This window comes from Huiozyma naganishii, chromosome 1 (genome assembly GCF_000348985.1).
Source record: "Huiozyma naganishii CBS 8797 chromosome 1, complete genome".
Classification (NCBI taxonomy): Eukaryota; Fungi; Ascomycota; class Saccharomycetes; order Saccharomycetales; family Saccharomycetaceae; genus Huiozyma; species Huiozyma naganishii.
Genome location: NC_035922.1, coordinates 717842 through 740777, shown reverse-complemented (window position 1 = coordinate 740777; position 22936 = coordinate 717842). Strand labels below are relative to the sequence as shown.

At 43.0% G+C, this 22936-nt stretch overlaps 12 protein-coding genes across 12 annotated transcripts; 8 read left to right on the top strand and 4 right to left on the bottom strand.

Annotated features, from left to right (window-relative positions):
• Positions 1-68: 68 nt before the first annotated feature.
• On the top strand, positions 69-3902 carry SAC3 (Sac3p; the record flags this gene model as incomplete). Its single annotated transcript, XM_022609363.1, has 1 exon — positions 69-3902. One exon carries the CDS (start codon positions 69-71, stop codon positions 3900-3902), a length of 3834 nt encoding a protein of 1277 aa, XP_022462419.1.
• Positions 3903-4345: 443 nt separating this feature from the next.
• SSY1 (Ssy1p) lies at positions 4346-6850 on the top strand (the record flags this gene model as incomplete). The annotated part of the gene is made up of 1 exon (XM_022609352.1): positions 4346-6850. One exon carries the CDS (start codon positions 4346-4348, stop codon positions 6848-6850), a length of 2505 nt encoding a protein of 834 aa, XP_022462418.1.
• A 270-nt stretch (positions 6851-7120) lies between these two features.
• On the top strand, positions 7121-8269 carry ACL4 (Acl4p; the record flags this gene model as incomplete). Its single annotated transcript, XM_022609341.1, has 1 exon — positions 7121-8269. The coding sequence occupies one exon, from the start codon at positions 7121-7123 to the stop codon at positions 8267-8269; it is 1149 nt and encodes a 382-aa protein (XP_022462417.1).
• A 283-nt stretch (positions 8270-8552) lies between these two features.
• Positions 8553-9365, bottom strand: NBP2 (adaptor protein NBP2; the record flags this gene model as incomplete). Its single annotated transcript, XM_022609329.1, has 1 exon — positions 8553-9365. One exon carries the CDS (start codon positions 9363-9365, stop codon positions 8553-8555), a length of 813 nt encoding a protein of 270 aa, XP_022462416.1.
• Positions 9366-9439: 74 nt separating this feature from the next.
• On the top strand, positions 9440-10165 carry CWC15 (U2-type spliceosomal complex subunit CWC15; the record flags this gene model as incomplete). The annotated part of the gene is made up of 1 exon (XM_022609318.1): positions 9440-10165. The coding sequence occupies one exon, from the start codon at positions 9440-9442 to the stop codon at positions 10163-10165; it is 726 nt and encodes a 241-aa protein (XP_022462415.1).
• Positions 10166-10293: 128 nt separating this feature from the next.
• On the bottom strand, positions 10294-12429 carry SEC1 (Sec1p; the record flags this gene model as incomplete). Its single annotated transcript, XM_022609307.1, has 1 exon — positions 10294-12429. One exon carries the CDS (start codon positions 12427-12429, stop codon positions 10294-10296), a length of 2136 nt encoding a protein of 711 aa, XP_022462414.1.
• Positions 12430-12933: 504 nt separating this feature from the next.
• TRM82 (Trm82p) lies at positions 12934-14211 on the top strand (the record flags this gene model as incomplete). The annotated part of the gene is made up of 1 exon (XM_022609296.1): positions 12934-14211. One exon carries the CDS (start codon positions 12934-12936, stop codon positions 14209-14211), a length of 1278 nt encoding a protein of 425 aa, XP_022462413.1.
• Positions 14212-14356: 145 nt separating this feature from the next.
• Positions 14357-17236, bottom strand: SEC5 (exocyst subunit SEC5; the record flags this gene model as incomplete). The annotated part of the gene is made up of 1 exon (XM_022609285.1): positions 14357-17236. One exon carries the CDS (start codon positions 17234-17236, stop codon positions 14357-14359), a length of 2880 nt encoding a protein of 959 aa, XP_022462412.1.
• A 380-nt stretch (positions 17237-17616) lies between these two features.
• TAF10 (Taf10p) lies at positions 17617-18201 on the top strand (the record flags this gene model as incomplete). The annotated part of the gene is made up of 1 exon (XM_022609274.1): positions 17617-18201. One exon carries the CDS (start codon positions 17617-17619, stop codon positions 18199-18201), a length of 585 nt encoding a protein of 194 aa, XP_022462411.1.
• A 264-nt stretch (positions 18202-18465) lies between these two features.
• On the top strand, positions 18466-19965 carry CDC37 (Hsp90 co-chaperone CDC37; the record flags this gene model as incomplete). Its single annotated transcript, XM_022609263.1, has 1 exon — positions 18466-19965. The coding sequence occupies one exon, from the start codon at positions 18466-18468 to the stop codon at positions 19963-19965; it is 1500 nt and encodes a 499-aa protein (XP_022462410.1).
• Positions 19966-20174: 209 nt separating this feature from the next.
• Positions 20175-21092, bottom strand: STB3 (Stb3p; the record flags this gene model as incomplete). The annotated part of the gene is made up of 1 exon (XM_022609252.1): positions 20175-21092. One exon carries the CDS (start codon positions 21090-21092, stop codon positions 20175-20177), a length of 918 nt encoding a protein of 305 aa, XP_022462409.1.
• Positions 21093-22107: 1015 nt separating this feature from the next.
• On the top strand, positions 22108-22932 carry STM1 (Stm1p; the record flags this gene model as incomplete). Its single annotated transcript, XM_022609241.1, has 1 exon — positions 22108-22932. One exon carries the CDS (start codon positions 22108-22110, stop codon positions 22930-22932), a length of 825 nt encoding a protein of 274 aa, XP_022462408.1.
• Positions 22933-22936: the final 4 nt, after the last annotated feature.

Genomic DNA, 22936 nt, shown 5'->3' with positions numbered 1-22936 from the left:
CTGAGCCCTGCGTCCAAACTCACTCCCTTTGCCCTTTTGCTATTGACTCTCGATCAATTGTTTCCTGGATGAGTGGCACAACAGGGTCAAATGACAGGGCAAGGCATGCCAACACGGGTGACAAGGGAAACAAGTTTCTCAAGAAACGGCAAAACACCAGGAAAAGAGGTGTTTCGCCGCCGAAACTCAACCCGTTCCGCACCGGGGTGTCCTCGGGGGACCACAGCTTGCCGAGAAAACCAGTGGTAAATGCTACCCCTGCAGACGCACCGAAGAAGCAGCAAGCAACTATCAACAAAAACGTGAACCTGGGACCTCTCGTTTCGGACCCGGCAACGTTCGGGTTTAAACCATTACAACATGTGGAGCGGTCCTTGCCGCGGTTTCTACTGACACAACAGCCCCAATTGCGTCCGAGGAAATTTGTTCAGGATCATTGGGATAAATTGAACCAGCATAAGATGGAGAAATTGGAGGAGTCCATCGAGGACCTAAATGAACTGTACGAGACACTAAAGAAGATGAGGGAAGTGGAGCGGCTGATGATGGAGCGCAAGGGACTTGTCGATAAGGCGGACCTCGCCAAGGACTTGAACGATGCCATTGTGTTCCAAGGTACATGTCTCGATATGTGTCCCGTTTTCGAGAGAGCAAGGAGAAACGTCGAATACACCGTTTTCTCGTACGAAAAAGAGACTCCAGACCATAAAAAGGCTTCGAGAAATAAAGCTTTGAAAGTATTTGCTAGACCAGCGGCAGCAGCTGCACCTCCACTGCCTTCAGATGTTAGACCACCACATGTACTTGTGAAAACAATGGACTACATTGTCAATAACATTCTCGATACTCTGCCTAAATCTGAAGGGTTCATTTGGGACAGAATGAGATCAATACGACAAGATTTCACCTTCCAAAACTATGCAGGCCCGGAGGCAATTGACTGTAACGAACGGATTGTGAGAGTCCACTTGTTAATTTTGCATATTATGGTCAAAACAAACTCAGAGTTTTCTTTGCAACAAGAATTGGAACAATTACACAAGTCCTTGATAACGTTGGCGGAAATTTACGACGATGTAAGGGCAAATGGGGGGTCGTGCCCGAACGAGGCAGAGTTCAGAGCTTACGGTTTGTTGAGTAAAATGCGGGATCCGCAATACGATCAGACAATCCAAGAACTGCCAACGGAAATATTTCAAGACCATTTGGTCCAACTAGCCCTATGTTTCAGGAAGATTGTGTCAAATTCTAACTTCAAAGAAAGGGGTTACATAAGGACTGAAAATTGCCTGAATTTCTATTTAAGATTCTTCCAGTTAATCACTTCACCAAAAGTACCTTTCTTGATGAGTGCATTTTTGCAGACCTACCTTGGTGAGATTAGATTTTACACCGTGAAAGCACTTGCGAACTCGCTGAACAAGAAACACAAGCCGATACCTTTCGATAATTTGATCGAAATTATGGCCTTCAATAACGAACAGGAGCTAACCGACTTTTGCAATTACTATTCCATTGAACTAATTGACAAAACTGTTGATGTTAGATCGTTGACGCATTTCTCTCATCGTCTCCCCGAGACACAACCTCTGAAACAAACTTATTTGAAAAGCGTAGATGATAAAATGCGTGCATTCTCATACCAACAAATTATAAACTCTGGTAAACCAAATCTCGATTCGCTGCCAGAGTTAGGAATAGAACCTGTCATCATAAACATGGGTCAATCTTTGGGCACTAACACAAACGACCAACCTGCACCCCAGAACAGTAAAGTGCCCATATTCGACCTTAGAAATAAGGCTACACAGCTCCCGGCACAATTTCCATCCAGTGTACCACCCCAGAAATTTGGAAATTTGCCAACTACAACCACCAAAAATACTCCTAACGATAAATCACAGTTGCTGTTTCCAGCTGCATCGGAACCAATCGAAACCGGGCCACCAAAACAGACAAATACTTCCAGCAATACTATGTTTCCAACTTTTAAGTTAAACAATAATAGAAACGAGCAATTTGCTGCTACTCAACCTGTTCGGACAAACACTCCATCGATATCAACCAAACAGTCTTCCTTGTCTTTTTCGACAATCCAAAAGCCGGGTGCTAAAACAACTGCGCCAGGTGTAAAGACTGAAAGTAATTTGGGGGAGGATACCGTGCAATTACCAAATAGTGTTGCGCTAGAAACTGCTAATACAATAATCAGTGAAGTGGTTCATGGGCGGTGCTCGAGTATCACGAAACAATGCATGAAAGAAAATCAAAATGAAACGAAGGTTATCGACTCGCTGTCGGAAGAGCTGTTTCAGGCATTTATGCGGGAAAAGATGTACACAATTTACGGCGAATGCAAGGCAGACAATTATCGGATTCAAACGTTATTCAAGGAAAACTTTAAAACATGGAAAAACCACTTTGAAGAACGGAAGAAACATAGGGAGTTGCAAAGAACAAGAAAACAGGAAATTAAATCAGTCCAGCAACAACTCGGTGTCCCTAATTGGAGTAAAACGAGAAAAGTATGGGACACGCCAAGAAAGGATAGGGATAACTCGTTTCTGTTATCTTCAGACAAGAAGAGAGGTGTCATGTTTTCTCCTGTCGATAACGAGAGAAATGCTTTCTCCACTCAATTGAACAACAAAAATGAATTGTGGAACCCTTACAACTTAAAGGAAATGTACTTGACTCCTGTACTGAGCAAAGTTTCACCGTCAGTGCAGAACGTTACTTTCAGTATCTTGCTGTATGGGGATAGATGGACATCTATTCCTAATCGGTGGGTATTAAACAAGTTCAATATAATCGATCCATCACTCCCCCTAGTTCTGCGAGAACGTAATGTTGCCTTGGAGGTAAAGTGTATCGATAACTCATACGATTCTGAAACCTTGGAAAACACACAATTGATTGTTTTCAATACTGGAGTCACTCATTCTGACATATTCGATCTAGAAATGAAGTTACAAAAAGATGGCGAAGAGCTTATCAAGCTTATCACGAAAGTTTCCATGAACACTAAGTTTTGTTTCAATCTGCTCATGATTTACTGGGAATCATCGAAAACAGCTATAGCCTCTTCCAAAATAAGCAAATACCTGAAATTGAGCCGAATTGAAAGGAGTTTTAACAGTGTGTTGTTGAATATCGGTTTCGTTAGTATATCTGATTTATCTCCTCACAAAGTACTGGAGAATGGTTTGAGAAGAATGGCTGGTGATTTTGAGTACAAACTTTCAGCTCGCGGCAAATGTCAAGAAATTGTACAGAGGAAGAGAACACTAACAGGCACTCTGTTGCAACACAAACAAGAGTTGAGTAGCTTGGAGAACTTCGACGAAAAGATGAAAAGAATATTAGAATCCGAAAATGACAAATACAGACAGCATCAAAATAGTAAGAATACGTATGCTCGTCTTCAATCTCACATAATGGCATCCCCGAGGGCAAAAAAGAAAAAACTCCCTGTTCTATTATCTGAGTCAAAAAAGCATACTAATAAGTTCAGAACGCCGTCGGGAGGTAGATTCCCAGTTCCCGGTAGTTCCCCGATGTCGTCTCATTTAGCCATGAAGGTACAAAAAGCTGATCAAACATTGGCGATAGAACAAGTACTGCCGGTAAGAACTCCCTCGCATAGTACCAATGTCCCTACCACCTCCATGATTGCATACCATACTACACCCACGGTCGATACTCATGGACATTCAAAGGTCTTGTCGAATGGTTTATTTGTTCCAGGTGACAAATCGTCTACTATCTATCAGACACCGTTACCGGTATCAAATCAGTTGAATAGAAACCTGTCTACCGCTTCCGAAGATGAAGTTCATGATATTCAAGAGTTGAAGGGATTAATTCAGACTGTTCGTAAGAGAATACAAAATACACAGTAAGCGCAAATGCCTAAGTGTATGCTGTATACCTGTGATCAACTAAAACTGACAGTGCATATAATAACCTCAAGTAACGTGTTATGTAATTTACTTTTTGAAACAAGAAGTTTATCTGTACACTTAATGGCTGTCTTAATATAATATTTGGGGCATGCTTGGTCTCTATGTTAATTTTTGCATCAAACTATCTGCATTTTCTTTTCTTTTTCTCATTAAAATTGAAAAGGGTTCATCACTAGATTGTTGCATCGATGACTTTAGTGCTTGGCAGAACCGCAGACAAAGACAAGGAACGCATTAAAGAGTGTTGACTTTGTTTGAGATTGATAACATAAGATACTAATATTTTGCTTTTTTTTACGTTCCGATATAGTTGAGAGAACGCAACCTTTGCATCTTAGCGTGATTTATCTGTGAAGCATACTGTGTGGTTGGAGAAGTATATGGACTTACAGGATCATTCAAAGGATCTGTTTCCAAGTAGAGCTACTATTTTATCTGGAAGTATATTGCTTGATGATGATACTGATGAGAAGAAGAGTTCTGACCTGCAGACAACTAAGAGTAGCATAGACACGGGTCTGATAACAGGCATTATCAACCAAGAAAAATGGCACAATGTTGATGAATATCATGACGAAGTACGGAATGAGCGCTTCTATCTTTCCAATAGATACCCAAGTAGAAAACAGTCCATTACTATTGAAGATATGTTGACAAAAGACAATAAAACCGATTCTTATCTTCCTACTAGTGATTTCATGGATTATAACCGGAAAGTTCAACGTGAGTTTGACTTAAGAGAGAAGATAGAAACAGCTCTCAAAAGGAAAGACCCCGGAACAATAGCAATACATAATGATGAGTCCCTAGAAAACTTGTATATTGCGGGAAATGGCTCGAAATCAGCCACCAAAAGTTTACCAGATACCAGTTGCTTCCTCAACAAGCACACACCGAATAATAATTCAGAAGAAAGTCAGAGCCGTAGCAACGATAGTACGCTATCGACTTTTTCAACTCATATTATTGACCATACAAGCTACAGAAATTTGGCTATTGATGAAACTAATCCCTTCGAGCAGGTCCCCTATCAATTACGTAAACCCACAACGACTGCATTTGATTACCCAAACGTTTCCGCTTCGGGAGACTCTTACTTGAAACGAGCTATACGAAATTATTTTGTTACAAGACAGAATGGAGTACCATATCACATCCAGCGAAGGCTGACCGTTCGACATATTCAAATGCTTTCAGTGGGACCTTGTTTGAGTGTTGGATTGTTTTTAACCTCTGGAAGAGCTTTCTCGATAGCTGGCCCGTTTGGAACATTGTTAGGATTTTGTCTTTCAGGTTGTGTGATTCTGGCAACTCTTCTTTCCTTCACGGAGCTATCCACATTAATCCCAGTATCATCCGGGTTTTCTGGATTGGCATCTCGTTTTGTGGAAGATGCATTTGGTTTTGCGATTGGATGGACATACACATTTTCATGCATAATTGCTTTCCCTGCAGAAGCCGCCTCAAGCACCTTTTTCCTGACGTATTATTCCCATCCTCTTCTTAACAAAAGCGTCATATCAGGATTTGTTACCTTATTTTTATCCTTCCCCATTGTGTCAAACCTTTTGCAAGTGAATTACCTTGGCGAAGTTGTATTCTTTTTTGGGGCGGTTAAATTAATCGTATCGATATTGATTATCTTGGTGATGATTATTTTAAATGCAGGACATGGGCATAGAGATCATCACAGGGTTGGATTCAGATTTTGGGACTCTTCCAAATCTTTTGATAATTTGACGTATGGGCTATTTCGCCCAACCTATGATCTCCGTGATGAAGGCACCGGGAGCCGAAATGGGATTGGTGGGTCAACGGGACGATTTTTGTCCGTTGTATCTGTGATGCTTATCTCTACATTTGCATACAGCGGAGTCGAAATGACATTTTTGGCCAGTGGTGAAGCTGTAAATCCAAGAAAAACTATCCCGTCATCCATTAAAAGAACATTTTCCAGCATACTTTTAATTTATGTTCTCGCCATTTTGACTGTCGGTATCAATATATACAGCGGAGATCCCCGGTTACTGGCATATTTGTCAAAGCCGACATCGAATCGCAGTGAAGCTGCTCGTAATGGAGTTGGGACCCAATGGCAGTTGGATGTATCGTGCAACCCCAGGTCACATATATCTGGTCCATTAGAAAACGGGTATTCAAGCCCATGGGTTTTAGCACTACAAAGTTTTGGGATGTGTGCATTTGCGTCAGCCTTCAATGGGTTACTGATAGTCTTTACGGCAACATCCGCGATATCATCCTTGTACAACTCCTCGAGAACTTTGTACGCCATGTCTATTCAGAGAAAGGCTCCGTACATTTTTCAGCTCTGTAACAGGTACGGTGTGCCTTACGTAGCGGTACTCGTTGCCTCATCATTTGGCGTTATTGCATATATTGCCGTTAACGAACAGTCCCAGAATAACTTTAGTATCTTGACGAACATGTCAAGTGCGAGTACGTCCATCATTTGGTTTGGGATGAATCTGTCGTTTTTGAGATTTTACTACGCGTTGAACAGAAGGACGGATTCCTTATCCAGAGATGACGAGGCATACCCATTTAGGTCGCCATTTCAACCATACCTGGCATTTTTTGGGCTGTTTGGTTGTTTTATATTTGTCCTGTTCATGGGATACCCGAACTTTTTGACCCATTTCTGGTCCGCAAGAGGTTTCTTTTCAGCGTACGGAGGTTTGTTGATCTGTGGAGTTTGCTACTTAGGGTACAAGATATTTTGTACTTCTAAGATCCAAAGATTAGACCAATTAGACATGGATACCGGCCGCAGAGAACTAGATAGAATGAAATGGGTGGAAAATCAGCAATATTCCGGTGGAGTTATAAACCGTTTCAAGCAATTTCTGCGACACAGTTTTAGGTGATACTACTGAAACCGGGTATAAGCACGGGATCATGAATTGTCGAATTCAGGGAACCGTAAAGGACGTAAATTGTTCTATGGCAGGAACATAGAGTAATATATACAGCTGTACAGACCGTCAGGCCCTTATGAAAATCACAGTTTACGAAATAAAAAATTTTGAGATGAGATACGATGAGATGACCTTCGGGGCTGCTTTGATCCTTAGCACCAAAAGAAAACATTGTATCGGTATTTGTTTGCCCTTGACACAGTCCAACGTTGTTGCAGTATGTCTGACCTTGAACGTCATATAACCCAAGCTCGTGAGGCGCTGGCCGAAAACAATGCCAAAAAGGCACTAACCATTTTAAAGCCATATAGGAAGTCTCTGAAGAATCACGAGTCTTCCAACCTACCGCTACTACAAATATTTAGCGAAGTATACTTAGAGAATGGTGATTTGGAGAAGGCATATCCTTTGTTGTATCGCTCTTGTGAGCTTGATGACAAAGGTACGAAAGGTGGATGTGATAAATTTTTCACTCTGGGCCAAATTATCGGAGGGCAGGATGGCCTTGCTGTTTTGTCGCAAGGTATCGAGAACGTATTTGGTATAGCTGGAGAAAGTATATCACAAGAGCAAACGGAAAAAATTGTGAGTGGGTTACTGTCTATGATTGAAATTTGGATGACTGATCTGTGTATGGAACCAAGCGCAGAGTCTCAATGCGAAGACTTGATTAAAAAAGCCATGGAAATTTCTGAGAATTCATCTGCCGAGACTTGGTCTGTTCTAGGCTCCATCAGAATATCACAACAAAGATTTGCTGAGGCATGTGAAGCGTTTACCCAATCGTGGAACTACTTCAAACTGAGAAAGGATAAAATTGGTCAAGATACCGCTAATAATACTACCAAAACATCTCACTTGGATTATGTCGATATGTTACAACCTTTACTCGCGTTGGCCAAGATGTGTATCGAGGTTGGCCTATATGAAATAGCATTGCACGTCGAGAATGCTGTCAAAGAAATTGACGAAGACAACCTTGAAAGTTACTATTTGGAAGGTTTTACGAATTATCTAATTGCCAAATCGGAAATCTTCAAGACCGACAATCCAGAAGCAGAATTGACTCCAGAAGCATTCTATGAATTTAATCAACACATACAAGATGTTCCCCTAGACTTCAACAACCCAAATATAGCAGAACAATTGCAAGATGCCAAAGTTGCCCTAAGTTTTGCCTCCAAACTTGGCGAAAACGTGGACGATGGTGATGAACTTGCACAAGAGTTGGTATCAGGTGCCCGTGCGCTGCTAGAAGAATTGGGTGGTTCATTGAGTGATGAAGAGTTGCAGAAACTGAGGAAAGGCGACCCCAATGATGACCTCGGTGATGAAATCGATGTTGAGGAATTCAGCGAAGAAAACTAGTTATGTGGTTTAAGGGGTCGGCCATATAGCTGTGATTATTATGTGGCATGATTCTAGCTCGAATACGTAACCCACTGAACTTCTGCGTGTTGTCAATGCCCCATTGGAGATATATAGGAGTAGACTTATAAAAATCTTTTGTCATTACTGTTAAAGTTACCTAAACCATGCATAAAACTAATATTTATCAAGTCTCTTTCACTACTGTCCAAAGGTTTTCCACCTTAATCCAATACGCTGATACACATATTCAATAGTCTTCAAAAACTTTTTTGTTTCCCTGTCACAAATTTAATTTATTATGCAAGTCGGTCTCCAACTCGTCAACATCCTCCCATTCTCCGTCATCTTCGTCTCCTTTCTTGGTTTTGGTCTCTCTTCCGCTGCCGTGTTTTCCGTTGGACTGTTTGGTATTATTAGTTCCTTGTCCGGGGGTTAAACTTTGGGATATTAGCTGTGTTAGATAAAAAGGTCGCACGACGTCCTCGTCTTGAGTCCTTTCTGCTTCATCGGATTCGATGTAGGAGACAAATTCCTCCGGTACAAGTCCAGTCTTCGTTCGCTGTTCATTTTCAGCAACAAGCCATCCCTGTCCGTGCTTGTAACTTATATATACGACATCCTCTTCCTTCAATTCTAGTTCGTTGTCATTTTCAGGCTCGAAATCGTACAACGCAATGGCCCTGTGATTGACAATGTAATCACGCGGTAAGATTACACTTTGCCTTTTTGTTTCCGCATCTTCTAGTTCTCCATCGTTATTGGCACCTGTTGATACCCCGTCACTGTTAATCATCCCGCTTTCATTATCCTCCTCATCGAAATAACCGTAGTGTAAAGGGTCAGCCTCACTGTAGGCGAAGTCCTTTATTGATATATACCCAACCGTAGACGTCTCATCGTCCGACTTGTCCCCCGGCTGCACGTTACTGTTATTATGGTCTTCCTTACCTGATTTCAAATTCACTCTTATACTGCTTTTCTCTTGGGAAAGCTGCACCTTGTCGTTCTCCGCCACTGGCAGATCACCATCGCTATTCTTAGCAACGTCCCCACCAGGAACAGTTCTCTTCGTTATAGTTTCCAACTCAGACATATCAAACAATGGATGTCCCGCACGACCCTCTCCAAAGGAACCTAACCAACAAGGTACTTCCTAACCACCTCTTTATGATCCGAGTCGCTTTGCAACGTACTGATACATACAAACGATCCTATATGTATGCAAATGTAAAATTATATACACACATATATTTTTTCTTTCCCTCTGCTCTTCTCATCGTTGAAGCAACATCGACAAGGCAAAATACTGTACGCATAGCGACAATGACAACCTCTCACAGACCGCAACTTGAGGCCCGAAGTGGTGCAAAGGCTGCCAACTACGTGCCTACCAGTACGGAACATGCCAGGCTTTTGCCCGGCCACAAAACCGTCAAGTACAGGTCATCAAACCGTGCGAAACTTGAAAGTAAGAGTAAAAACGATCCACGGTCTCCCAAAGAGACCCACTCTGTTAGTAATTCGGTGGATTCAGATGAAGAATCCGGTGATCCAGAGGCTGAGGCTGATGGGTTACTTGATGAAGAAGAGGAGGATTCAGAAGATGAAGATTCTGAGGACGAAAAAGAACAATTCCGTCAGGAACTGATACGTCTGAGACAACGACAGGCAAACATCACGGATAATAAGCAACGAACGTCTACACGGATAAATACAGACGCAGAAGGCGAAAGTGATACTAAGAAAGCTGGGTGGCGGAGTAAAACCGTCTTTGGAAGAAAGAAATCGAATAGCAGCAATAAGAAAGTGACCAAAACGGAGAACGCGGGATACGTCAACAACATGACGAAATCAAACTATCATCAGAACTTTCTTGATAAATACGTTAAATAATATTCACATCGTTAACATACATTACATTGATTTCCAAAAATCGCCATCTCCCCCTTTCATTCTTGTTAGGTAAATAATGGTGATTGACAGATATCATTGACTTTTGGCTAGCTTGGCCAACCGTTGTTTTACTTCTTATCCTTTCTCAAGAATCTAGAAAACTTGCTACGTTTTTTCTCCTCCTTCTTGGGCGATGCCGGCTCAACAGGTGCCGATTTAATAACAGGTCTGGACGATTGTGGCATTTCGCTTCTTTTATGAATATGTGATACTGGTGCCGAAACTGGCCTTAGACTACTCAACAGAAAACTGGGGATATCCTCCTCTTCTTTGGCATCGTCTTTGAGTCCAAGAAAGTCTCTTGGCTTCGTCACAAACTCGATACTCTTCATGAACGAACTCGGTGTTAGTATACCGTCACTGCCAATGAACACATCCCTGTTTTTGAGGTTTGCTTGGTCGTACGCGGCTTTGATCTCAGGGTATGTAATCCCACCGATGGTATAGAAGAAAAATCTTTGTCTCGGTTGGTTCGATTGCAAAACGTTGTTCGTCTTCGTCCATGCAGCTCTGTGACGAGGGTTACGCAAAGATGCCGAGGTTTGGGGGCCCGCAGAAGCGTCTGCAATCTCTTTGGCCTCCTCATCTAAGATTTCGATGGGTTTATCCTTCACAAATGGGAATGCCTCCTCACTTAACAGCAGCGGGTTGGCGATAAGTTTGGAAATGATATTGCTGGCGGCTGGTACAAACCTGGAGGTCGTGTAAACGCTGGGATCCTTGGTGATCGAATCGTGGAACCATTCCTTTTGGAAGGGCTTGTCCTTTGGCTGCTCCTTGATAAGACGGAATCCTATAAAGTTGAAATTTTTGAACAGAGTTAAGAATCGATCAAAGTAGTCGTGCTCCTCTGTTATGGCGGCAAAGGACAGCAGTTTCTTGAAATCATCCTCAATCAGCCCGCCTCTATAAAGAGCGTAGATGATGATATACCTGACCCTGTCTGTGATGTCAGTATCGCGGGACAATAGAGCTCTCAGTAGCGAGTCAGTAATATGTCTCGATTTCTCACCATTGATGTCGAAACCAAATCCTGCCAAGTTCTGCTCCACTTCAGCCAATTCCGCTAATTTCCTCTTCTGGTTAATGGACAAACACTCCTCAATTAGAATCTTGTGTAAAACCATTCTTCTTCTTTCCTCATCGAAGTCCTTCAAGTGTGCGACGACACTCAACAGATCGGTAGTGTTTTTCACTTTGGATCTATCGACGAGAAGTGGGTTTTTGGCGATCATTTCTTTGATCTTACCAGCTAGGTATTCGTTGGCGGAAATGATGTGCTGGTGTCTCAACTCAACCCAATCCGGATCCTTCAGATCTGTCAGTTCAGATTCCTTCGCTTCTTGATCACCTTTCTCGTTTTCAGCCGTGTAATGGTATATATCCGTCCTTACGTCGATATCTGGAACAACGTCGTAGGCCATTGCCTGGTAAGAAAAATCGTGTAGGATTGGGCTGAACTGATCCAACGTACGATCGGTGACCACTAGAATGGCCCTTGGTCTGGTAGAAGGCGGTGGAAAATCCTCGTGGCTCCTGGCGTACTCGTCCAGTTTGTATTGGAAATTCTTTGCCAGCTTTTCCGCCAGTCTGGACGCCTGCGACAATTCCAACTGACTCTCCGTCGCTTTGGAGTATCTGATTATGGGGTATTCACCCGTGATTATACACAGGTTCAAAAGTGAGGACATTGCCTTCGAGACGTGTTTCTCTATCAGGTCTAAACAGTTTGGGTTAAAGAAGATCTGCAGCGGCTTGTCTGTCCCTATCGTTTGGAAGTACTGAGCCTCCTTAGGAATAAACGACAAATTCACCTCTGACACATTCTGCATGTACCTTGTAATGTATTTCAACGAGCTGAAATATGTCACAACGTGTTTCTCAGACGGTGCCAAGAATCTGATGTGCGGGGTTTTATACTTGGGCGGGATACTCTGGAAATCGGCGTCCATACACTTCATATTGAACTTAGTCGGCTGCAGCAGGTAGATGACATCTACGGACTGTTGTCCCTGTCTCTTTGGGGAGTCTATCCGGTCCACAGACGTCACATACTTGAGCAACTCATTGGGAGATTCAAATATGTACTCCAAAAGCTTCTCCACAAACTCATCCACAACGAGAAACTTAATGGAGTTTGACGCCACCACCGCATTCAAAATGCTAACGACATGGTCCCTCTGCAATTCAATCAAGTTTGGCATGGTATCTCCCGCTACAACGTACTTCAAAAACCACTTCTACCAATAATAGGGCAAACTGCAAATTTATCAATATCCTTTCGTTAATAAAGAAATAAATAAATAAAAAGGATTCAAAACAGTTGGTAAAACCGCTCCTCACAAATAAATCGTTACGGTCTCCGGTCTTGAAGGGCAGTGCACGAAAAACTCAGTTAAACCTGCCCCAGTAATTATTAGGTAGTGAGAATGGATGCGGAAGGTCTAGTGTTCTGCACAGTCCAACTTTCATAGGCGCCTCTTTAAACGAGACGGAAACTTCACCAAAAACGGCAGTTTCAAACCCTAGTTTTCTTTAAATTAGGGCTTTGAGAATTTCCCGCAGTACATTAAGAAAATTTTTGTTCAGTGGTAGAAACAGCGATGCTTTGATCATTGCGGTGGTTCTTGATCTCTGGAGAGTGCTTCAACGGCCCAAGATTTTTCTTTCGTTGGTGAGTAGTGCTGCAATTCTGCATCTTTTCAAAAATGGCTTTGATACACCCGGTTCAGTCCGTTGTCGGTTTCAATGGCGGGGAAATTGTTTACGTGGTGGTGAAAAATATGATCGTTATGTACCGCGTGTTGTACGGTGATTACCAGATGGTTGGCCAGTGGGTGGATGAACACATAGACACCGTCTCCCCTCTCAGTAAAAAGCCAGCGAAGAAGAGTAAGAACAACGCCGGGAATGCCGTAGAAAAGACGTCTGCCAAGGGCGGTCCTGTGATTCCTTCGAATATTAGAGCTGTGACTGTATTTGACAGTGGGAAGAAATTGGCCGCATGCACTGATTCGGATAAGGCAGTTGTTATATTTGAAGTTGATTTAAACGGTGTGGAAAACTGTTTAAAACTGGTTAAAAGACAACCTTTCCCCAAGAGACCAAACGCTATAACTATAGACGAAGATGGTAAAACACTGCTGATGGCGGACAAGTTTGGCGATGTATACTCCATGTCGATTGATTCTGAGGTGACGGACGCTATTAACGAGGAATCGTCACCAATATTGGGACATGTATCGATGTTGACCGATATCAAATTCGTCAAGGGTACCAATGACAAAAAGTACCTTATTACTGCAGACCGTGATGAGCATATCAAGATATCTCACTATCCCGAGAGTTACGTTGTTTCCAAATGGCTATTCGGACACAAGGAATTTGTATGCAATGTATCAATCCCAGCGTGGAAACCAAAGTGGTTGGCCAGTGCAGGTGGTGATGATTCTGTCCTCCTTTGGAACTGGATGAAGGGCGTCAAAATTGGCGAATTCAACTATAAAGAACTAATCACACCATATCTATCGGACTTGCACTTGGCTGCGGCGAGATTCCAAAACGCCAACAACGACTCTATCGAATACGCCGTGGCGAAAATCGTCGCCTTACCACACATCCCATACTTGGCATTCTTCGTCGAAGCAACTAACCTGTTAGTCATCCTCAAGGTGTCTCAAGATGGTGAACTATCCCAGGCGCAAACGATCGAACTACCTTTCAATGTCATTGCCTTGTGTGAAGATGAAAACAAACTCCTTGTCGCTTTGGACAACAGAAGTTCTAATAATAGGGACTTTGTAGAACTTATCAGCTTCGATGAAAATACCCAAAAATTCGCTATTGAATCCACCGAATCAAGATCAATCAACAGTGCTATTTCTTTTTCCTTGGTGGACAACCATGTGGCAATCACCGAGGTTGATTCCATTTATCCACTATATAATACCATATCCCTGAAGAAACATGGCGAACATTTTTCTTGAAGAGCGATTTCAGAAATAATGTCCACTTTCCGTTTCTCCAACTCTATAATACAAGTCAAACCTCTTGATCCCCGTTGTACATTAAAAAATCTACTTACTAACTACCTCGTATATATAGGATATGCCTCTTCAGACCATTCCGTTACTAACATTGGAAAGCAGCAAATTGGATACTCGTCTTCTTGATATTAGAGTCAACGATTGGCTGCACGTCGTTGATGCATTTGTCTAACTTATCTATCTTATTTTGGAAACAGTCTTGCAAGCATGCCCGCAAAGTTGCCTTTGTCTCTGGTTCTAACAGTGAGCCAAGAATTTTCTGGAAGAAGATCAAATCAACAGTAATCTGCAACAACCCATCAGAGGAAATGGCCCCCACGTACGTCTTCAGTGCTTCGAAGAGAAACCTTGAAATAAAAACTTGTGCGTCCCTCAACACTTTTTCAATCAATTGTGGTCCAATCCTGTAACACTCGCTATGGATCGTCACAAGCAACATCAAAGATTCCAAAATGTAATCACTTATTCTAAATGAATTGGACGTATGACTCGGCCAATCAATTTGATGAAACTTCTCGTCTAGAATGTTCTTCAAGTTGATTTTCAAAGTGGACAGGTAGTTCCCAAAAATGGACACCTCCATTTTTTGCAGTAGCGTGATTATATCAAGTTTTTTGTCTGACAGATGGCACTCAAATGCCTCGTCGAAATACTTTCTGATTTCCACAAATGTTGTCTCTCTAATATGTTGTAGGTTGGTCAAAGTCAACAATGTATGGGATGTCCTTGGGTTGTCCTTATCCTTGGCGGCATTTTTCAATATGGCTTCCAATACAGTCTCCATTGAGATAATTTGTTGGATTTCGATGGGAGTGATTTGTTTCTTTGATGGGTAGCTGACAACGGAAATTTCATTGATCACTGGCAATCTTTCACAAGCATACAAAATATCCCGAATCGTCTTTATGCTGTACTGTTGGAAAGTCAGCACAATTTCAGGGAATTGAGTGACAGCATATTTGATGCGTTTGGATCCCGAGTTGGAGATACCGTCAACAAGTTTGTGAACTTCCCAGTCTTCTAACAAGTGGAAATTACCGATATCTCTTTGTCTAGTCGCTGAAATAGCACTGATACTGCGGTTTATCACGACACCAACAAGTTCTCTTGTTGTTTCAATACATCTTTTGCTGATCCCCAGTTGGGCCAACTGTGTGGCAAATCTCAAGAGCGGTTCAATAATCATTGGTAGATACCTCAGGCAACTCAGCCCATTTGCGTTTGGCGGGACAAATCCGTAATTCTGCGGGGATCTGTCCTCCTTTGTGGAGCTGGCCTGTTTTAATGGAAGGGACTCCTGTGACGATTGAAATAGCAAAAGAAGTTTCCCCGAAATGAGTGTCACAAAAAGTTCACCCTTGTCCCTGATTTTTTTGATTTGATCATCCTCAAGAACCAGGAACTGCTTGAAGTTTGAAATCGAATTAGTGTCGCCCACCAATATATTGTTCTTCTTCTTTTCATTAATAATTGTGTTCTGGTAAGATCCGTCCAAAAAATTGGCAACGTGGTCCCAGAGATCGATAAACTTATTACAAATCACACTGAGTTCTTGAACATATCTTACAATCATCAGCCACATCTCTATGACATTTGGTGAGTCTGTCAGTCCCCTTGTCAACGAAGCACCGGTGAGGTCTTTTTCAGGCTTATTCCAATTACCATTGGTCGATTCAGGAAGCGTATCGCTGGAGGTATTTTCTGATCTCTCAACTGGCGAGCCATTATTCGTGTAAGTGGGACTGAATAATTGACCGATAGTAGTATAATACGAAAGATTGACGCCGATGTGCTCATCATCATCCTCGGATATTTTTTCATTGATTTTCACGATGCTCCTCTGAGCAGCAATAACTTTTTCTAATAGACGTTCCGAATTTGTGGACAAATCGGCTTCAAATTTCTCCAATTTGATGTTTATCCATTTGATAATTGGATTTTCTGTTAACTTCAAATCAAGCAGTTTAGAGATCAACGGTAAAAAGACAGATTGCTGTTCAACCAAGTTTTCATTATTGATCAAAGTGCTCCAAGTGTTTTCTCTATAGGCCTCTGTCAGTTGTTCAGCCTTGTTCCATATCGTATCAATTGTCTTCGGGTACGATGGAGATTCCATGTAATCAGCTTTTAGTTGTTTATAAAGCTCTTTACCCTTCAAGTACTCGGAAATAAACGATTGATAGTTGTTGTTGGATATATGTCTCTCTAATGTTCTAGGCAAATTGAAAAACTGTTTGTTTTCCTCGATAAACAGTCTTGCCAATTGGTAGCTGTTCAATTTACTCTGGCACTCCATCAACGGCTTTAGTTTCCTGGTAATTTCTCTCACAGAAGTGTCCACTTTTTCCCCCAGTTGGTCAACATCCAAGGCATCTGCAGCATTAAGGCTTGGATCCTTTGCATTTACGTTGTCCAGAAACTGCTTGTAGATTTGGTCCAATCTGTTCTTTATCTTAACGTACTTGGTGAAATTTTCTTGTACCAATCGCTTCAGGTCATTTGCCTGGTTTTGGATGTCCTGGTCCAGAATGTCTAGTGATTGGGACAACTCTGTAAATGAGTCCTTGTTGTGAATATCTCCCAGGAATTTCTTCACGTTGAAATTCTTGTTGTTGATTAAGTACTGCGTCAAGTCGGCCACATTTGTCACCTCGCTTGGGGGCAGGGTATCGATCAATTGAATGATCTTCACGCTGTGTCTCAGAGGATCGTCAACTATCTCGAGCTGCCGTTTGATCTCCCTTTCATCGGTCTCCGACATACCGTTTAAACCTTGTTGCTGCTGTTCCTGGTCCATCAAATCCTTTAAAACATTGTAGGAGTTTACCATATCCGGGGTTTGAACAGCCCATTTCTCGAGGTTGTATACAGCAGTTGAATCCTGTGTCCATGAATTAGTCGGGTTCAGCGTTTTGAGGTCGTAGAACTCCATCAGCGAGCTCTCGTCAAACGAAAAGGGATTCATTGTTAAACCCGGCAATTAAACGGCAGTAATCTTTTCTAGACAAGCTGATACCTGCAGTCAAAGCACCTAGTACTATCACACTGTGTATAGTTCCCTTGTATACGATACGGATAGTCAATTTCTGTGCACTTGTCTCACCGCAAGTACCATATATTAGGGCTGCAAAACAATGCCAAAGTGCGTTAGGTCCTGAAATTTTAATGCTCACTTAATATTTTTTTTGTACCTCATTCTGGGAAAGTAACGTATCCTATGCATTAAGAGGCGACTGGTTCAAAACAACGGGACAGCATTCATTTCGGGGCTATCTTAGTAGTACGTTTTTTGTAGGTAGAGTCTGGTTGTTTATTGACTGTTTTGGAAAGTACAGAAGAGTAGCGATGGACGATATTACTATGGATGACCTGCCCATTGAGGATGAGGAGCTAGATGAGTTTAACGATGTTGAGGATGCGCCCATTCTGCCCCCTGGAGAAGATGGGGCTGCTGTGAAAGAGAAAGTTATTGATGACGGGCGCGGGAAGCTGTTTGAGATTCCAGAGTTCACGAGGAAAGATAAAACGCTGCAAGAGATATTGGATATGATGGAGGACAATCCGCCTATCATACCAGATGCAGTGATAGACTACTACCTGCGGAAAAACGGGTTTGATTCCATGGACGTGAAGATCAAGAGATTACTGGCACTAGCTACGCAGAAGTTTGTCAGCGATATCGCCAACGACGCATATGAATATTCAAGGATAAGGTCCACGATTGCAGTTAACAATGCAAACAATGGGCAAGCGAGAGCTCGTCAACTAATGTTGGGGCAGCAACAACCCGGGCAGCAGCAGATAACGCAGCAGCAGCAGCAGCAAAACGAAAAGGTGACAGCCAGTAAAGTAGTCCTCACAGTTAACGATCTGAGCAGCGCCGTAGAGGAATATGGGTTGAACATAGGAAGGCCTGATTTCTACCGCTAAAGTAGCATACTTGCCTCTGCATGTACAAAATTATACCCCACTATCCACACACTGTATCACACCGCCCCATATTAACCATATAGATATCTACGTTATGTAAACCAACCTCTAACGCTTTGAATCCCTGCCATACATTTTACTTTAAAAACTCTTAAAAGTAGGATTAATTTCATTTTTCCTTCTTCATTACACAGGGAAGAAACTCTTAAAAAGTGGCAAGGCTATTACAGCGAGCTGCATCGGTGATATACATAGACTGGTACAATGGTGGTTGATTACTCCAAATGGGATAAGATTGAATTGTCCGATGATTCGGATGTTGAGGTCCACCCAAACGTCGATAAGCGGTCCTTCATCAAGTGGAAACAGCAAAGTATCCACGAAGAAAGGGAGAAAAGAAACGCGGATATCAAGAATTTAGAGGTCCAATTGACGATGTACACCCATTTGAATAAAAGGGTGGATAAATTGTTGTCCAGTGACGGGTTGCCCGTGGCAAAATTTGCGGATCTGGGGGAGGTGACAAAGTACTTGAATGCCAATTTCGACAAGACAGAGAAATGTACTGGGGATAATGTTGATCCCAACATCGGTACCTATAATGAAATGGTGGAGGATCTCTTTGAGCAATTGAAGAGGGATGCGGTCTCGGATAAGGAAGACCCTAATGACGGTGAAGTGATCAAGCAGCATCTCTTGAAACATAGAGAGAAGATCGAATCGGTGTCCAAGGAGGCGCACGTCAAGTTAGATCAGCTATATAAGGAGAAGAATGCTCACATATCTTCAGATGATATCCATACCGGATTTGATAGTGGGTTTATCAATATTAAGAAAGAAGAGGAGGAGTCCCGCGTGGTCAACAAAGCATTGGAGAAACTAGAAGTGGTCAACGAGGATACTACCACTGCTGAGCTGACCACCATTGCGGAAAATACACCCATGTCTTTTATTGATTTTGGGGACGATGTTACTAGGTTGGCCGCCGAGACTGAGAAGTTTGGGTTGATCCCCTTCAAAGATTACAGAGAATCGCAAAGATACCTTCTGGGCCACATGCAGATCTTGTCCGAGCAGCAGAAGGATGCATTAATGATGAAGGCCTTCGAATTCGAGATGGAGAAAGACGGGTCGCCAATGACCTATCAAGTGATACATCAGTCTGAACTTCTTGGCTATGTGAGGGAAGTGTACGACTTGAAGAAAATCCCATTTTTGAATCTAAAGCAAATGGAGGAGGTCATCAACGTGTTTTTTTCAAAGGTTATCTTTAACCCGAACAACGTCCGCGGTAGAGAATCGTTCTTAGAGTCTGTACGGGCCAAATATGAGCACGTCAAGCAGAGGGTAAAAGTGCTTCAAAAGGAAAGTAGCCAGGAAGGAGAAGGTGTGGAGACAATACAATTGAAGTCGTTGGATGACTCCACGGAGCTGGAGGTTACTTTACCCGATTTCACATCGAAGGACCCCGTCGAGGTTGGAAGATGCGAGGCGTTTAATAAGCTACCAAAGGATATGCAGGAGGCTGTGAAAACCAAGGACTTGGACACGGTTAATAAAGTGTTTGAAAGCATCCCTATAAAGGAGGCTGAAGATATTCTGGAGCTATTTGACGAAGCGGGTGTTATTGGTGTCAAGGCACTTTTGGAAAACGAGGAGGATTTCAACCAAATTAAGCAACAGTACCAGGGTGATGTTAAGGAGCCAGAGGGGTTGGAAGCGGAAGAAACCGGTGATGTTGTTACTACTGATGTAGTTGATTAATACTCAACCTAGCGTAATATATTATATCAATATATTTTTATATTTTTTGTTGCATTGGATTGATTTGGAACTAAAGTGTTTTGTAAACAAATATGTAAAACTGAACAAACGCAGTACTACGAGGCTGCTACTTATGCCTTTGAAGATACTTCTCTCTATTCCCATAGAGTACATACGTGCAATCAAAATACGTAGCAATACATGCATCCTCAATGTGCCAATGACTTCAAATTTGCCAATAAATATGCGACACTGTTGTTGTCGTCCGAATCCAACGTCAGTTTTGAGACGTGTTCTGAAGTCAGAGCAACACAAGGATTGTATCTCGGGGATGACGATTCGTCCGGTGTTATTGCGGGGCTCCTTCCTTGAGAGGAAAATACATCAGAACTTCCAGTAGGACTTTGGAGAAGTATATCTTCACCCTGGTATGATACTCTTCTGCCTGTACTTCCCCGCGTTTCTTTAGAACAAGATGAACAGTCACTCTGCTGGGTTCCATTGAGCAGCGTTGACCTCAGCTCAGAGCTCTGGGCTCCAAATGATGATCTTCTTGAAGAGACCTCCCTTATGCTGTTTTCTACGTCCTTTGCAATTTTGCTCCCGATAACACCAAACTGCGTACTGTGTTTCTGTGTGGATATATCGTCCTTTTGAATCTTGTTAGGCTTCTGAGTGGCCGCCGTGTTACACGATTTGTTCATCAAAATCTTGCGTCTCCTCCATATAGGTTCATGCAAAGCCACCGTGATAGAACACCTCTTCCTCCTCCCCTCATTGTCCGCACACTCAACTACAGTATCCGTCGTGACTTGTTCTTGTGGTGGGTCAAACCCTTCCTCCGATGTTACACATACTTTCCGAACTGTCCACTGACCCCATCCGATCTTCTCAAACACGAGCCCCTCAGCACACAACCCGGTCTCCAGCGCATGTATGATGAGTCTTCTCTGTTTCGACGTCGACAAACTTTGAAACCCGAGAATCTCCCCGCACAGTTCTTTGTTGATGTACCTGATCGCCATGGGTCCCTTCAACGTGAGCAGCTCTGCCAGCTTCTGCGGAGTCACTTTACTTGCTGCCTCCATCGCCAGCGGACAGGATGCCGGGATCTTCCGCTGTTCCATCACTACAACGTTGCACCCCTGGCCTACTTCTTACTCTGATCTGGTTACAAACCGCAAAAAATAAATAAATGAACAGCCAGCAAAACCACTTTTCACCTTTTGTGGATCTGCAAGACACTAATCTTCTTATTTTCTTTCCCACCTTGTTCTTTTTACTTCACTTACTGCAACCTGCTTAACACGCGTTTAAACTACACAAAAGTAAAATCCTCCCACTGTGCTCCCCTCAAACCCTCTCTTCTTCAACCTTTCTTCAATCTCTCTTCACCAATGCCATTGTCAAGAAGAGGTATTTGCAGCAGGATCTGATTTCACCTTCCCCTTCGCCGTTTCTGCACGAAATTCGAAGGCGAAGGGGAAGGCAGGGAGATTCCTTCCTTTTTGGCTTGTTCTAGGACAAAGTATTACCGAAAGAGGAAAATGCGCTGCCTTTCATTTCTAATTTCAAGCGGAATCTAATATTTCCCCTTTGGGAAGCACACAAGCCGGATATTGTGCGGCTGTGCACATTTGCTTTTTTTGAGAGTGTGAAATTGTTGGAACGACAGGTGTGCCACCAGTTTCACCAACGCAAAGAAAAATCCGTTTTTGAAGCCGAAAGTGAAAAAATTTGTACTGTGTGTTGTGGGAGGAGGGGGTTCTATCCTTCAGGGGGCATCCCGTCCCTCCGTCGGCCCCGGTTGTCTGCCTGTTCCGTTCCAGCTCTCCCGGCTGGAACCCGCCTGGATGTTTCTGCCTAGAAGTGCGGCTTCCTGCCTGGACCTTTTGTCTCTCTCCCTACGTCCTTCAAGAGTTTTTCTCTCTTTTTTTTTCCTTTCGCTGTTGGACGGTATTTTTTAAAACTCTCGTTTCTCCCTCTCCTTGAGTTACTTTGTTCACGATAGTATCAGTTGTTGGCTATTGGTGTTTGCGTTCTTTCACCCCGCTTCTCCTCCTTGTATTTGTGTCTTCTGTTTTATTTGTACACATTTTGACTTACTGACCAGAGATCAAATATACAAGCCCTTCACATACAATGTCCAACCCATTCGATCTTCTAGGTAACGATATCGAGGACCCCAGCGCTGCTGTCGTGGTTCCTCCAAAGGAAATCACCAAGAAGAACACCTCTTCGAAGAAGGCCGATGTTCCTCCACCATCCGCCAACCCTGCCAGAGCCAACAAGAACAGAAAGGGCCCAACTGGTAACGAAGGTGCGTTGAAAGACAAGACCGCTGGGAGACAGAACAACAGATCCCAGGACGTCCCAAGCTCTGGTGCTGCCAGGAGAGACAACTCGAGAAAGCAGACCGACCGTCACTCCAGAACCGGGAAGGCTGACACCGGGAAGAGAGTCAGACAAGGCTGGGGTGATGACAAGAAGGAATTGGCATCTGAACAGGCTGCTGAAGCTGACGCCGAGGCTGAGATCGAGGCTGACTCTGAGGAGAAGAAGTCTGCCATCAAGAACATTTCTTTGGAGGACTACTTGAAGACCCAGGACGCTTCTGCTCTTGACAAGCACGTTGAGGCCAAGAAGGTCGAGCCATTGGAAAACGCCAAGTTGTTCGTCAAGGAGGAAGAGGTTTTCGTCGCTCCAACCAAGGTCAAGACCACCAAGTCCAAGCAATTGAAGACCAAGCAGTTCTTGGACTTTGACGTCTCCTTCAAGGACAACAACTCCCAGGGGAGACCAAGAAGAAACTTCGACAACGACAACAGAAACAGAAACAACAACAACAGAAACAACGACTCCCGTCGTGGCGGTAAGGCCCCAAGAAAGCCAAAGACCAACAGCAACGGTAACGCTGTTGAGAAGGACAACTCCATCGACACCATGAACCTTCCAACTTTGGCTTAGGTCT